Genomic DNA, 16,813 nt, shown 5'->3' on the forward strand with positions numbered 1-16,813 from the left:
GTGATGTCCCCAGACTATATAGCCATTTACCAGAAGATGTCCATATGATTCGGGAAGTAAAATGTACATTACAGTTCTAAATTGAACCCCAAAAATACAACTTAAGAAAGAGTATTAAATTCAGAAACAGAATATACTAAGTATTGATAAGTTTAATGTGAAAAAAATTTATAAGTACATTATAAAGAATGATAAGAAAAAAGGAAACTTTAACAAGATTCTGAGTAAGGACAACAAAATGAGACACTGGAAATAAACAGATTATATACAAGATTATTTCCTGCACAAAAGAATTTTAAACAGATTGTATATAATTTGGTTGTGATAGCATGCACATATAAACACATATGTAGTAATTATTACAATATCTCCTAGGAATTAAGACTGAGTGATTTTTATTAATGTATTGATTTTAGACAATTGAATGACTACTGGGTAAACAACAAAGATGATTCAATCTTTGCATTTTTTGCCAACTTTATAGTAGAATATATGATGATGTACAACCCAATAGCTTTCAAGTAACTTGTGATTCATAGATTTTTACTAGAAATTTAGTAAAAGTGAAATTCTACTATAAAGATTTCAACAGGCACCCAGATGAGAGTACTATTCTGAGAATTGTATGTTATTGAGTAACTTGTTAGAAAATCTATCTCAGATTTCAACGTTTATTTATTTTTGGGACAGAGAGAGACAGAGCATGAACGGGGGAGGGGCAGAGAGAGAGGGAGACACAGAATCCGAAACAGGCTCCAGGCTCTGAGCCATCAGCCCAGAGCCCGACGCGGGGCTCGAACTCCCGGACCGCGAGATCGTGACCTGGCTGAAGTCGGACGCTTAACCGACTGCGCCACCCAGGCGCCCCCTATCTCAGATTTCAAGTTGTAATGAGGGAGTAGATTAATGTTAATCCTCCTGTCAGCACCAAAAGCATTGTCTTGGCTCTTGACACTTAGGCAGTAAAGACTTAGAGATTGGTGCCCTAAGTGAAAGTAGAGAGCAGTTTCATTAAAGCACAGTATGCTCTCTAAGGGAAAGCATGCAGGTTCTGTGAGGTGGAACCGGCCCCTTGGTTGTTTTGGGGTTGGATATGTATTAAGTTTTTCTGGACTGGGAGGACTTGTGACTTATAGTGGGGTGGTGCTGAGTGCTCCTTAATTGACAGCTAAGATTATATAACCACTTTCTTACTACACATGCCCATTCTCATAATGTATCTAAAAAGCCCATAAGGGGGGAGTCTTAACCACAAAACACATGTATGTAAATGGATTAATCACTAGCTAAAGGTCAAGCTGGGGACACGTTTTTCCTGAACTGTGCATGTACTTTCTTAGGGACAGTTTTTCTAGGCTGTTATATCCTATTCTGTGGGGAACATGACCTGGTTTTCTTGACCATAAAGGCGTTTCTCGGGGGGTTTCTTCTCATTATCTAGCTTCTACCGAACACTCCTAAAACAATGCTCTGATCGTGGCATAGCCAACACACCCCTATGCTTACAATGGTAGTGATCAAATTTTCTTTCTCAGTACAGTTCATATGCATAACACATTTCCCTAGGAGTAATTGCTTTGGCTACCATCTTTGAAAATTGGTGGCCTATCTAATTACTAGAACTAGTTGGTTGTTCGGTTGTTCGGGTTCTTCCACACTGTAGCTCTAGTTTATTTTTTCAAATTTATCTTTTATTGTTTCTGTACACTTAGACCTATAAGTTAGTCTGGTATGTCCACTGTCTTTCTTGCTCTCCCATACTCAGTTTTCTTCACATGGTGCCTTTAAAACTAATTCCTACCTATTGGACTCCTTCCCATCTTTCCTACAGACTTCAGAGTAAATACTACTTCCTTTTTAAAGTGCTAATCATCCCATGACCACCATCATGAGCATAAGACGCATCTTACACCTTTCATATGCTCTTTATACTCTACCTTGTGTTGAAGTTATTTGTGTACTTGCCTTGTCCCTTCTATTAGATTGTAGTTCCTTTCTTTGTAGCTTCTCTTTGTGTCATTGGAAAAATAGTATCCATGTACAATAAGCATTGGGTAATTTTGAATCTAATTTGTGATACATAGAAATTATTAAGGAAAAGGCATCATGGTATGGGGGAAGGAGCCCTATCACGATTTTAGCCCCTCCCACTCTGGTGACTATGGAGTCTTTGGACAAATCATATCACTTTAATATCCTTAACTTTAAAATGAGAGAGTTGAACATACTATATTTTATGTCCCTTCTGCTTGTATGATTTTATAAATGTAAAGGGAAACTGATTATAGATAAACTAGTTAAGGCATAATTTGAGTTGTAGTTAGTTTTAAAGAAAAGTTTTTAATTACTTATAGAACCTAGAAAATTGTATAGCTTCCGTATTCTTATAATATGTATTAATGCTATTATCTACATTAATAGATAAATTATTGGTCACTAAAGCATAGTAAATCACTTTCTAGGAGCTCAGCTGTTATTTCTGTTATTTAAAAAGGTGGTAAGTGTAGGAGTTGGAAATTAAGTCTTTTTTTAATGCATTTATAACCTGTGGAGTAGTGTTATAAGTTATAAAAAAATAGGCTGCTGAAGCTTCTGCTAATAAAGGTTTTGATCATTTGAATGAGACATCTGCTTAATATGAGTCTAAGGAACTTATAAAATTTCTTTATATAAGTAGATCAGTATTCTTGCTTGTTAGAAAATTTTGTTTAATAAATTTTAAGTTGCCTAATTTTATTCATTGACAGTTGACTGCATTTCTCACTTATTAAAAGGCAAATTCCATATGTGATGTTTTTAGTAGCAGGAGAATTTACAGTGGATTGATTCTGTACATACTGATTGATATGTCTAAGGTAAATGTGAAATAATCAAAGCAGTGACAGTTACATGAAGGAAAAGGGGGTTGGCAAGGTCTTGATTTACTATTATCACCCTTTATTATATCCTTGTCCCCAAATCCTAACAAGATAATAGCATTATTATTCTTTTTTTTTTAATGCTTATTTATTTTGAAAAAGAAAAAAAGAGAATCCCAAGCAGGCTTTGTGCTATCAGTGCAGAGTCTGAGGCAGGACTCGATCTCATGAGCCTAGAAATAATGACCTGAGCCAAAATCAAAAGTTGGGTGCTTTAACCAACTGAGCTACCCAGGTGCCCCAATAGCATTTTTATTCTTAAATCTTCTAAAATTTGGCTTCAGGAAATTACATGCTTTATGTGATAGCTACATTTCAAATATTTTAATAATATCATCTTGTTATTCTTTGCAAAGTACAACAGAATTGGTATGCTGTAGAACAAAAGGACAAATTAATAATTTGTGTATTAATATTTTTGCTTAAGATTTATTTATTATCTTTGTTACCTGAAAATACTTGATAAATAGTACTTAGTGTTAAATGTAAGTTTAGTATAAATAGTGTTATAATGTAAAGCTGGTAGAAATCAGATACATTCTTAAAGATTTTTTTCATTTTAGAACAGATTGTCAGGAAGGCATAATCATTTATACACCTGTTTGTTAACCAAAATGTTTAACTGGAATACATTTTGGGAATCCACTTATAGTTCTTCTCTAACATTAGTCTGGTGAGATAGATAGATATACATATATATGTATATACATATAAATTCTTTTATATAAAGAGAGTGAAAAATAGGTTTTGCTGTAGAAACTAAGTAGACTTCAGAGTGGCAATGAAGTTGGTGTTTTTAGGATAAACACAGGGTGCTTTTGCTTCTTTCTTGATAAATCCTGGCTATCTAAAAGCCATCACATTGCCTTGTTAATGTGGATGTTGTAATGAGGGAGAAGGAAAAAACTATTCCTAACTTCCTATCTTACTTCTTGAGATTTGTTCTTGATAATTTTAAATGTTTCATTTTTGAAATGCTAGATTATGTTTTATGGTGAAGAAAGGAGATTTATTATTTTGACACTCTCTTCCTGGTTCAGTGTCTGAGGCCTTCCGTAATCTTCCTCTAAAGTCAAAAACTGAGTGTCTTGTCAGCTTTTAGAATGTGTGTCAAGGAGCCGTAGCAGTGGACATGATATTAAATCATGGCTATAAGTAGAGCCTCCTTGAAATAGGCTTTGCCTCTCAATTTATTGGTGATGTTATTGGGTTTAAATATACATTATCATGGAATAAAATGCAAGACCTAGGTATTTTTAGTTTGTGTTTTTTAAAAGATTGAGTCTTTTAGAGGACTGTATAATTTAGAGGATTTTTTAGAGGTTTTTTTTGAAACCCTTTTAATAGCACTATATAAGCAAAAATGTTTTTGTCCTTCAAGTCTGTATTTCTTAGATATTATAATTCATCCAAGGAAAATGAATACTTTATTTCTATCATTTTACACAAAGATCTATAAACATAATTATAAGTATAAATGAGAATTAATTTTCAGTTATTTTCAGAAAGTCACTCAGAGACATTGAATATAAAATTAATATCTTTTATGGATATGTAGCTCTGAAAGATTAAATATTATCCTGGCTATGGGTGCCTGGGTGGCTCAGTTGGTTAAGCATCTGACTTCGGCTCAGCTCGTGATCTCGCAGTTTGTGAATTCAAGCCCCACGTCAAGCTCTGTGCTGACAGCTTAGAGCCTGGAGCCTACTTCTGGTTCTGTGGCTCCCTACCTCTCTGCTTCTCCCCTGTCCGTGCTCTGTCTCTCTCTCAAAAATAAACAAACATTAAAAAAAAATTAAATATTATCCTGGCTATAATTTCAAGATTTCTTTTTTTTTTTTAATTTTTTTTTTTAACATTTATTTATTTTTGAGACAGGGAGAGACAGAGCATGAATGGGGGAGGGTCAGAGAGATGGAGACACAGAATCTGAAACAGGCTCCAGGCTCTGAGCTGTCAGCACAGAGCCCGACGCGGGGCTCGAACTCACGGACCACGAGATCATGACCTGAGCCGAAGTCGGCTGCTTAACCGACTGAGCCACGCAGGTGCCCCACAAGATTTCTTATCTATGGATATTGATACTTTGGTGTACCCTTGAATTTTCTCTTAATAGGTTTCAAAATTTTAAAAATTAGGTTAATTTCTTTTTTGTTGCTGTTGTTTATTTATTTGAGAGTGAGAGAGAAAGAGAGAGCACAGCAGGGAAGGGCAGAGAGAGGGAGAGAGAGAATCCCAAGCAGGCTCCTCGCCATCCGTGTGGAGCCTGATGTGGGGCTTGAACCCATGAACCATGAGATCATGACCTGAGCCAAAACAAAGAGTTGGATGCTTAACCAACTGAACCACCCAGGCACCCCCCACCTTTTTTTAAGTTTAGAAATGAGGTTAATTTCTTAAGTTTACATTTGTGAACAGAGTATCATCTGCATTCAATCTTTGTAGGTCTCACTAATCTATATAAGGCAGTACTTGGATTACTATGAAGATATAAAAGAGTGATCTCAAATTATCTCTGCCACATATCAGTGTTTCATGATACTGCTTCAGCATAATTTTAAGATGAAGAAATACCAGATAGTTTTTTTTAATTAAAAAAAATTTTTTTTTAATGTTTATTTTTTTTTTAATTTTTTTTTTTCAACGTTTATTTATTTTTGAGACAGAGAGAGACAGAGCATGAACGGGGGAGGGGCAGAGAGAGAGGGAGACACAGAGTCGGAAACAGGCTCCAGGCTCTGAGCCATCAGCCCAGAGCCCGACGCGGGGCTCGAACTCCCGGACCGCGAGATCGTGACCTGGCTGAAGTCGGACGCTTAACCGACTGTGCCACCCAGGCTCCCCTTAATGTTTATTTTTGACAGAGAGAGAGACAGATCATGATTTGGGTAGGGGCAGAGAGAGAGGGAGACACAGAATCGAAAGCAGGCTCCAGGCTCCAAGCTGTCAGCACAGAGCCCAACACGGGGCTCGAACTCATGGACCGCGAGATCATGACCTGAGCAGAAGTTGGATACTCAACCAACTGAGCTACCCAGGCACCCCTAATTTTTTTTTTAACATTTATTTATTTTTTGAGAGACAGAGACAGAGCGTGGGCAGGGGAGGGGCAGAGAGAGAGGGAGATACAGAATCCAAAGCAGGCTCCAGGCTCTGAGCTGTCAGCACAGAGCCCAATGCAAGGCTCAGACTCACAAACCATGAGATTATGACCTGAGTCAAAGTTGGACGGTTAACTGACTGAGCCACCCAGGTGCCCTATACAAGATAGTTTTTAAAGTGATCGACCCTTTTGCCTTTTTAACTTGTGGGACAACCTATGAGATGCCAACTGTAAGAGTTGTTGAAATCCATCTGGAGTAACCACTTCTATTTGGAGTAGTTGATAAGGTTTAGGGCGTAGACATTCCTTACTCATATAGGTTGACCCGCTGTAGGAGCAAAGGAGCAGATGATATTTAGAGCAGTGTTTCTCAGCTCGTGATTCTGGTAAGAAATACGTGTTACATTATGGTCTGGGCTGCGTGTGTTCACATGTGTGCACAAATGTACAAAATAATTCATGAATACTTTACTGTGTACAGTGCGCTCTTGTTTCCTGTTTCACCTTTTTAAATGCCAAAAAACCCTTCTAGTTGTTATCCATAAATTTGGTGTCAAAACCCAATAGTGGGCCATGTCTGCAGTTTAATAATCTGTATTTAGGATATGCCCCTTATTCTTACCTTTATGTTTCTCTTTACCCTGCACAACTCTACACATATTCAGTATTATATAGTTTTCTGTGGAGATGGGTCGATAAACACCCATTTAAATTATGATGCAATTGCAATCAAAAGACGAAAATTCTTGGGACACATATAGATGTGTGACATCTGGAAGGAAAAGATATTTTCCAAACTTTTTTCAGTAGTTCTGAGGATGGGAGTCAGGATTACCAGAGGATCTCTTTTTTGTTTGATTTGGCTTTTCCCTGCTTTCTAAACAATGAGTAATTGCATACTCAGCAATTTTTGTTATTTTTTAAAATTTTTAAAAAACATTTGTTTATTTTTGAGAGAGAGTAAGAAGCAGGGGAGGGGCAGAGAGAGAGGGAGACAGAGGATCTGAAGTGGGCTCTGCCCTGCAGCCAAGAGCCAAATGTGGGGCTTGAACTCACAAAACTGTGAGATCATGACCTGAGCTGAAGTCAGATGCTTAACCTACTGAACTACCCAGGCACCCCATACTCAGCAATATTTTAAAAGGTAGTTCTAATTTGGTGGGAAAATAACTCATAAACCAAAAAAGAAGTCATTTTGGCCTGAAAAAAAATGCCACATTATTAGAATGTAGAAAGTAAATAGGAAGGAATCCCTCACAGGTTTATTCCATGCTTCTTTGCAGGGAAGAAGTTTCAGGGAAATATATCAAAGAAACAATTGTAAATTGAGGGACAAAAAATAAGCTTTAGTTACTACTCTTTCCCTATTTGGCATGTAATATCTGAACCTCAATGAATCTGCAAAGTGAATGAGTTTGGCTAGATTATTTAAGTTTATTTTCAACTTTAAGGCTTTCTGATTTTAAGTTAAATCAGGAATTAGATTTTTATGTACCTGCTAAGCATAAGACATGTATATCTCAACATCTAGAGTATTCCAGGCAGAGGGGTATGAGTGAAGATCAATGAAGACCTACATGAGGAAGCTGCTAGAACCTACTCGGGAGTATTTGAAGTTTGAGTGCTTTCTGGCCACTTAATCCTCAGATTTTCTTGAAGTGTTGAGTGCTTATACATTCAATGCAAGTTGTCCAGGAAGAAAAAAAGGGAAGGAAGGAAGTTCTAGCAGTTTAAGTATTTAGTTGGAAAGAGGTGCCTCCTTGGTTACTATAAACTATGCTTTCTTTCAAATTACTTTGCTATATACAAGGTAAGTCTTACCAATATTGGAAGGGAAAAATAAAAAAGAATGTGAAATGGATTATGTTAAACCTCTGAGAATTATGTATTATTACAGGCTGATAATTCTGTGTTTGAGAAGCTTGTTAAAGCATTGATACTTGGGATGGTAGGTTACTTAAGTATATAATATAATAAATAATTCTGAAGAGACAGTAGTGATTAAAAACAAGTTAAGTGTAGATATATGTTCTTAGAAATTATATATCTGTCTAGCTAACAAAAATGCACTCATGGAACAAGTTATGAATTCTTTAGGTAGCTGCAGAAGAAATGATCTTATGGGGATAGTTTGAGAAATAAATGTGAGTGAATGAATAAATGTTTTACTTTCTTGGTTTAAGAGAGGTAGGCTATATATTTAATGGAATATTATTCAGCCAAAAAATAGAATGAAATCTTGCCATTTGTGATAATTTGGAACCTTGAGGGCATTATGCTATGTGTAATATATAAGTCAGAGAAAAACACCTGTCATGTAATCTCACTTATATGTAGAATCTAAAAAAAAAAACAAACAAACAAGATCCTGGATCAGATCTTGGAACAGATCATGTAACAGATGGGTAGTTGCCAGAGGCAGGGGTGGGGGTGGAAGGTGGACAGAATGGGTGAAGAGGGTTAAAAGGTACAAACTTCCACTTATAAAATAAATAATTCCTATGGGTGTAATGTACAGAATGGTAACTATAGTTAATAATACCGTATTATTTATTTGAAAGTCGCCAAGAGAGTAGGTCTTAAAAGTTTTCATCTTAAGAAAGAAAATTCTGTAACTGTATATGGTGTTGGATGTTAACTACATTTACTATGGTGATCATTTCATAATGTATACAAATATGGAATCATTTTATGTTGTGCACCTGAAACTAATATAATGTTATATGCCAATTATATCTACATTTAAAAAAAAGTGGAAAAAGAGGCTTTTGAGTTGAGAATGTAGTAGATATATGTCTGTCCTACACAACATTTCTGTGTAAATGAGAAAGATAAAGTTTAGAATGTGTAACTGACTTCGGCTTCTGAGAACTGGAAGAACATTACATTTAAAATGTAGCTGATAGTGTAGAGTCAGGAGAAAATATATCAGGTAGTATTTCATCAGGCTTTTCTTGGTACAGAGGTGCCTCACGTGTTGGCACTGTGAAGGAGGGGAATAACAGTGTGCTCATGAAGATTCTGAGGCCTGTCCAGCATTGCTAATAGAGTGCATTAACAGTAGCTAGCAAATGATAGGAAACGCAATTCTTTTTCAAAAAGGTGTAATTTTGGGGCACTTGGGTGGCTCAGTTAAGCATCCGACTTTGGCTCAGGTCATGATCTCGCAGTCCGTGAGTTCAAACCCCATGTGGGACTCTGTGCTGACAGCTCTGAGCCTGGAGCCTGCTTTGAATTCTGTGTCTCCATGCCTCTCTCTCTCTCTCTCTCTCGCTCTCTCGCTCTCTCGCTCTCTCTCTCTCTCTCTCTCTCTCTCTCTTGCTCTCCCTCTCTCTTTCTCTGCCCCGCTCGCGCTTTGTGTGTGTCTCTCTCTCTCAAAAATGAACATTAAAAAAATTGTTTTTAAAGTGTAATTTCATACAAAGGATTTGAACGATTAAGAATAATTACATTAAGATTGAAAGTGTATGTTTACTATTTGGGATCCTAATATGTAAGGTTTGTCATTTCAGGCTCAGTGATCATGCTTACTTTTTTTATGCAATAAGAAATGCTCTGGGCTTCATTACTCTGTGCTTCATATACTTCATTACACAATATCAAAAATATGCATGATTAATTGGGGCTTAAAAGGCTTGTTCAACTTATTTAAGAAAAATTCGTAAATCTGATTATTTGTTTTAAAGCTGCAGAAGAAAGAAGATCAGCAGTTGGAGCCTAAAAAAAGTACCAGCCCTAAAAAAACTGCAGAGCCCACTGTTGATCTTTTAGGACTTGGTAAGTAGTAAAAGATACAAACCACCTTAAGAGTTACAAAATAATTGAGGTCTTTACTTGAAATGAATATAATAGCTTTATCATTAGTGTGCCAAAATATACCTGTTAACTGAATTTGAAAATGGTATGATCAGTGTATTCAGTTCCCACAAAAAGGGAAGTCTTTAATAAGAGAGCTAGTATCTGTCAGCACTGTCTCGGCTGAAATACAAGTAATGAGTTCCTTGGGGAAGGAAGAGATATCAAAGAAATCTTCAAAGGCTTAGTACACTGACATTTCAACATTTAAAATAAAGAGTAAGGATTCTTTTTCTCCTCTCTCCCTCTTACCCCCACTTCTCTTTATTTAGTTTTGTTGGGGGATTCCCTTAGCATAATAATTATGGGGTAGCCTTATTATAATATATGCAGGTTTAAAATAAAATTTAACTTTGGTTAACTGAAGTGATGCTCTTTATACCTAGATCTAGTGGGTACATTCATTTCATATATTTGATGACAATAAGAAGTGCTCATTTTAATTGAATGTCGTATTTATTCTTATGACTGACAGATACATGTTGTCTGCCTGGTAAGCAAACAGGCTTCCCTTCAAGGAATGCTAACATTGTACTTATCTACAAAACTGTCAGCTCTTTTGATATCTTTCTTCTCTTCCTACAAAAATAGCTTTAAATAAATGGTTATTTTTAGTAATATCTGAGCCTTCAGCAGTAATTAATGTAAAAGATTTTTTTTTTAGTTTGGAGAAAGATTAACAACAAAAAAAGAAGGATACTTAGTTGAACTTCATTCACTACTTTTCTAAAACTTGAGCTTTGTTCTTAGTAAATTGTTTTCTCTTTTAAAAATTACAATTGAATTTTTATTCATTTCTTAGGAAACTGGTATAGTGTGCAAATAAATATATCCCAATAGGTAAAAATTTTCTGTGATGGTGAAAGTAAGTAGTATGTATAACTGTAATTTTGAAAATAGGGCTTCAGTCCAGGGGCTCTGAAATAATTATGTTGAATTCTAGTCTGTATAATTTATGTATTTTATTTTCTTTTCTGTAAATGAGAGAAAAGAAAAAAAGACTTAATACCAAGGTAAGAAAATATCTGACTAAAACTATATGCATCTTTGTCTTCATTGTAGAATTTCCTTTCCAGTCTAAGTGTCTGGTTTATAACTTAGAAATGTAAAATATAAGCTAGACCCGACCCTTATCCTACAGATTCATTCATTGATTGACCAAATATTTATTAAGTGTCTCCTGTGTTTCCAGGCACCATTGTAGGCACTAGGGAGGTAGCTATGAAAGAAAACTGATAAAAGTACTAGACCTTTTGGAGCATTCATTCTGTTTGGGGAAACAGGGAATAACAGTTAAGTAAAGTATATTATGGGTCTTCTGTGGTAAGTTGTATAGATAAAGCAATAATGAGCAGTTGTAATTCTAAATAGGGTGGCCAGGGCATGGAGGGTGCTGAGTCTTACTGAAGCAAAGACTTGAAGGAGTTGTGGATGTCTGGATGTGTGGGGCAGGAACATTCCAGCAGGAGAGAAGAGCATGTGCAGAGGCTCTGCAGTAGTGGCTTACTTATCATGTGCAGGGACCAGCAAGGGTGACTGTATAGCCAGAGTGGAATAGTGACAGGGGAGAGGAATGTGTGGGGTAGGTTGTAACAAGACTGTGGCTTTTACTCCGAGTGTCCTGGAAATATATTGGAGACATTTCAGCAAAAATGTACATACATTGACCTAAGATTTTAAGAATTATTGTAACTACCATGTTAAGAATAAATTAAAAAAAAAAAAGAATACATTGTAGCAGGGCAAGGCTGGAAGCAGGGAAACCAGTAAGAAACTGTTAGAATAATACACGTGAGAGATGACACTGGCTTAGAGTAGGTGGTGGCATCGGAAGTTAAAATGTTATGGAACCAGGCTGGTACGCTGGCGGGAAAACCAAGCAGGACTTGGGAGATCTTGGTGGATCGGAGATTTATTTAACACCGGCGGGCTCAGAGGAGACTGTTTCTCCAAAGATCTGAGCGCCGAATGCAAGTGGGGAGGGTAATTTTTAGTAGTCAGTTTCCATATCTGTGGGGGTTTTCACGCACACAGCAAACAAAGGAAAAAGAATCCTGAGGAGGGGTCTCTAAGCTAGAGACCAGAGCTTGTTTTAGCTTCAACCGCCATTTTTGGTGCAGTATTTATTCACTTCTCCAACATTCCCCCCTTTGATGCCTTTAAAAAAAAAAAAAACTTTTAGCAGGCATCACCTTTTAGTTTTACAGGTTGGTACCCTTGGAAGGCTAAGATACATGCAGTAGTTTGGTGAGCAACAGTGTTTTTAATAAAACATACCGTGGCATTCAGTATACAGGGGCCAATGGATACAAGTAAAATTATGTAGAGGAGGGGCCCCACCAGGGTAGGAAGCCAGAATGCCCAATCTGTGAGATCCCATCCTTTCTATTGATTGATACTTTCCTGTTGTGTACGTTGAATTCTTTCCTTCAGTTCCTTAACCTTAGTTGTAACTATTCCCTTCTTTTTCTGAAGTGAGGAGGTCGAGGGCTTATTTTGGAGGGTCACTGCCGCCAGAGAGTTTATTTGGTTTTGTAAGGTTACCAGAGAATCTGCCCCTGTTCCATGTCTTCATTTAGCTCTTGAGATAGTCTGTGGAATAGTCCTATGGATGAACCTATGCCCCCTATTCTGGTTCCTATTCCTGTCGCAATTCCTGCTCCTATCAGAATGGGTAGCAGAACTGCCCGTTTAGCCCAGGACTTGGGGCTAAAGGCTATTAGGAGCTGATCTTCAGTGTATATGGATATCTATGGGGTTAGGAAGATGGAATAACATATCTGAGTCCAGTTGGCCTCTAAGCATCGGTAGGCTGAGTTAGAACACAGATAGAATACCCCAGGGGTTGAACATAGGGTTGTATTCCTCGTTAAGGTTATATTTCTTTTGCATAGAGAGGTACCATTCATACCTTCAAGGACTGTACAGATTAGATTGTTGGCATTTGTGAGACGTATCTCAGTGGCCAGGGGTCCAGTTAAGACAGAGGTGTTGGTTTTGAGATTTTCAGGAGCTTCCCTGGTCAAAGGGATCGGAGTGGCTAAGTAAGCCCTCCGGCTGAGGGGCAAGCATATCCAGCAGGTTTGGGTGTGATTATCTATTTTCTGGAGGACTTGGAGAGTAGTGTTGGCCCAGTGCTGGAATGGGGAATTGGTAAGCATTTGATTGAGGGCTGACAGGTTCAAACCCTGGTAGGCTGCCAGGGGAGTGGTCACCCTTATGGCTTGTATTACCCTATCCTGGGTATCCTTTATAACTTCTTGAAGGGCCCTGTCTTGCACCCCCTCCCCCATTCGAGATCCCCCATTGAGGAAGGTAAGTGTAGCAAGCTGGCTTCCCTCTCTGGAGGCCCTTGTTGTGATATGGGTTCCTGACACTTTGGGTTATCTCTACAGTCCAATACTTAGTCCATGGGGCACTTGGTAACTGACAGAGAGTGGGTGTTTTTCCTTTGTAGCAATCTTTGTGGAGGGAGGTGAAGGTGCTGAATGCCCTTGACCCCCTTATTGTCATATAACAATCCTGGGGGCAAAAGTGGGTAAGTGGCAGTTGTGAGGTTGAGAGAGGTTATCATAATATACAGGCAATACTTAATAATCCTCCCATCTAGAGGAGGTATGTGAGATCCAGCATTCATCTTTTGTCCCATGTCCAGCTTGTTGGTACAGTCTCTATCAGCCCAACAGTAAGAAGCAAGATCAGGGCTATGACACCAGTGAGGGGCAAGGGCTGGCAGAGTTGCATCCAAACCCCTGGGAGTCCACATGTTGAGTCCTCAAGCTTCTGTGTGCACAGGCCACCCAGCTTCCGGGGTGTGGCTGGAGCAGGGCTGGAGATCTCAGGGATCAGTGTCTTTTTGAGGGTCAGTTTAAGTGGGTTGACTGGATCTGGATCACTTCGCCAGGTTGAGGGTTCCTCTGAGTTGGCCTTCTCAGCTCTGGAGCAATGGACCCATGGGGTGATACCTGAAACTGAATCCTCTATTTGGTTGTATGTCTGTAAAGTCCACCTCCAAGTCTTCAAAAGGGGCGGGTTTCTGGTAGCTGTCAGATCAGGTTTAGGGAAGATAGGGTTTGCATATTTAGAGGTCTATCCTGTTTTCCAGTTGTTTAAATAATTATATGTTCATGGGGTCTTATCCCCATAGAATAACAAGCACAGAAGATTGCCTATACATGAAATACTGTGACAATTTTCTGAAGTTTACCTCAAGTTGTCTAGGCAAACAACAAACATTTAAAGGCAATCATAACTAGAATTTAACATCCATAATGGTGCATTGTTGAAACAGAGTTTTTTGCTCTAAAAATCCCCTCTCTCCAGAGATAGCCAAATTGAGACCAATGCATTTGTAGAACAAATCCAGTCTTAACAAATCTGGCCTAACTATTTACATAAGCTCAGCAAGAATAGCGATTGATCATGAGGATCTTTTAAAGTTTGCTTTGCTGGAACCTTTCATAAGGAATCTTGGGTTGAACTTTTAGTAGCCTCTCCAGGCCAGAAGCCAAGCCAAATACTTGCCGTCAGACAGGCCTACAATACCTATAGAATTGGGCAAATTCCTCTTCATGAGGTCCCCAAGATATCCTGAGGTTCCTGCACCTGCCAGGAAGTAACCTTCTTTACTCACCTGGTGAGGCTGCTGGGAACTCTGTAAGCAAGGTATCAGGCCAACCTTCCCAAGGGGTTTTATGGCTCCATGTTTCATAAAGCCAACCTTAGTTCCTTAAAGCTGTCTGGTCATATCTGACCATTCCAGTCAAAGCCTTGGTAAAATAACCAGTATTTCCAATGGTGACCTGTTACAAGATGAACAGATTCTTATTGAATTTATGCAAACGATTGTAATTGCCATGAAAGAAAGAATACTCACTGAGTTTTTGAATTTCAGAGGAGTTATATACAGAGAAAATTTGTAAACTGAAGCATTTACAAATGAATACTTTATGACATTTCTGTATATCATAGATATCTCAAGAGAGAGTTTTCTTAATCTGGAAGAGCAAACGTTAGAGAACCAGCAATATTTTCAACAAGAATCACAAAACTATAATCTTCCTCAGTTCATTTAATCCCATGTTCCTATTTCTTGTTCAATTTGAATGCAGCTTTTGAGTTCTGGAAATTCTTACCCATTTTAGTATTAATCTTAGAGATGTCGAATACCCGTATTTGTCCCCAAAGTCCTTTTGACAAATCTCCTTGAAGAAGAAACACGTTTTGTGAGAGAATAAGAACAATTATACATGACAAAATCTCAGAAATAGACATTGTTAAAGATCTGATGAGAGTTCACTATGATGCAATTGACAAAGAAATTTGGTTATTTCTATGACACATAACACTTCAGGTAATCAGAATATTAAGTGATTACCTTATACCAAAACATTAAAACTTTAGGAATTGCATATATATTTGGACAGTTACAGCATTTACCTGTGCAATACAACCTAAGGTTTACCATTATACGACAGTGCTTTTCCAAGGAACTTATTAGCATCCCAAATAAAAGGGTCTAATTGGTCAAAAAGACTTCATTTACCATTTAAATCCTGGAAGCTTGTTAAAAGCTTAGGAAGTTATAAGTACATCCTAAAAAGGATTACAGATCATTAAAAATCTTAAAACTGTATTTATTCAACCAAGGTGGCAATAAATGATCCTAAAGGTGAATGTATAGCATTATATAGTTGTTACGAAAACCTAGCTCCTTTAACATTGAGAAGCTTTAACTAAGTAATCAAAGACCTGATAAAGATGAAACCTAAAACTTTGGTTTTCCTGGAAGACAAACCTTTGTTTGCATCGTCTTATCAAGAGCAGATCAACAGTCCAACAAAACATTGTCATTTGAGCAGGGAGAAAAGCAGAATTTCAACCTTGTATCAGTGTATTTTTAAAATTCCATTTATCTCAACCTTCTACAACTTTCTTTTGCTTTCATATTTTGTCCCAAAGCCATTTCTTTTCAAATAACCAGTCTCATTTAAGACAAAATTACTTTCTTTTACCCTCAACAAAACTGTATTTCCATTCTTTATATCTTATATACCTCCTATTTCCCTACATACAGAGTTGCTCTCTTTATTTTCATCAGTCTTAAGTACATTTAGTAGAATTTTAACTCTTAGGAAACCTTAGTCTCCAATTGAGGACTTAGTAACCAATTGAGAGGTATTTACATCAGAATTTTTTTAGATGGTAAATTTGTGAACCAATTAAGTACAAAGCATGTTTTCCAGTAGGTCCGAATAGCCTTGATTTCTCAGCAATAAGATGTTAAAAACACATATCTATATGCAATATTCAAAGCTTTAGCATCCCATCCTATTTGGAAAGTTTCAGGTTTCAAGGACCTTCAAAGTTATCATAACAATTACCCATGAAAACTTTGAGACAGACAAAATTAATTATCATTAACAAATTGCAACATAGATAACATGAGATTGTTTGACTTTTGCTGATAAGTTTAAAGACAGGTGCAATAAACTTAAAAGTTTAAACATTGAATATGTTTCACCTGCGTCCGCCTAAAAGTCAATCAGTTTTTCCCCATTGTCAATTTTCATTTGGGACACCAGTGGAGATATCTGAAATGGTGGTCCAAGGGGTAGTGCACTTTGCTCCTTTGACTTGGAGGGTGGGAGGAGGAACCAGTGGTGCCTGAGACACTGAGGATGGTATAGGACCACACCCACGTTGGTGCAGAAGCATGAGGGGATGGTGGGCGGGGGGTGGGAGGCAGAAGCAGCAACTGCTTGGGAACATTCCTTAAAGTCCCTGTCCCGAGGTACACTAACCACCGTTGGCTCCAATTAGGGCTGTTAACCTGGGAAATGAAGGAGAATCCCTCACATCTGTTAGGCAGAGGAACAGGGAGGGAGAGTCAGTGTCCCTTTTAGTCTGATTCTATCTCGGCCAAACCAGTAAGGTC

At 37.7% G+C, this 16,813-nt stretch overlaps 1 protein-coding gene across 5 annotated transcripts in view; it reads left to right on the forward strand.

Annotated features, from left to right (window-relative positions):
* SMAP1 (small ArfGAP 1) overlaps positions 1 to 16,813 on the forward strand; it is a 204,040-nt gene that overhangs the window by 161,314 nt on the left and 25,913 nt on the right. For all 5 annotated transcript variants that reach the window (XM_030315789.1, XM_030315790.1, XM_032593197.1 and 2 more), the window contains one exon: positions 9,708 to 9,798. In XM_030315789.1, the coding sequence (XP_030171649.1) occupies positions 9,708 to 9,798 (91 nt within the window). The remainder of the gene's footprint in view (positions 1 to 9,707; positions 9,799 to 16,813) is intronic.

Source organism: Lynx canadensis, chromosome B2 (assembly GCF_007474595.2).
Source record: "Lynx canadensis isolate LIC74 chromosome B2, mLynCan4.pri.v2, whole genome shotgun sequence".
NCBI lineage: Eukaryota > Metazoa > Chordata > Mammalia > Carnivora > Felidae > Lynx > Lynx canadensis.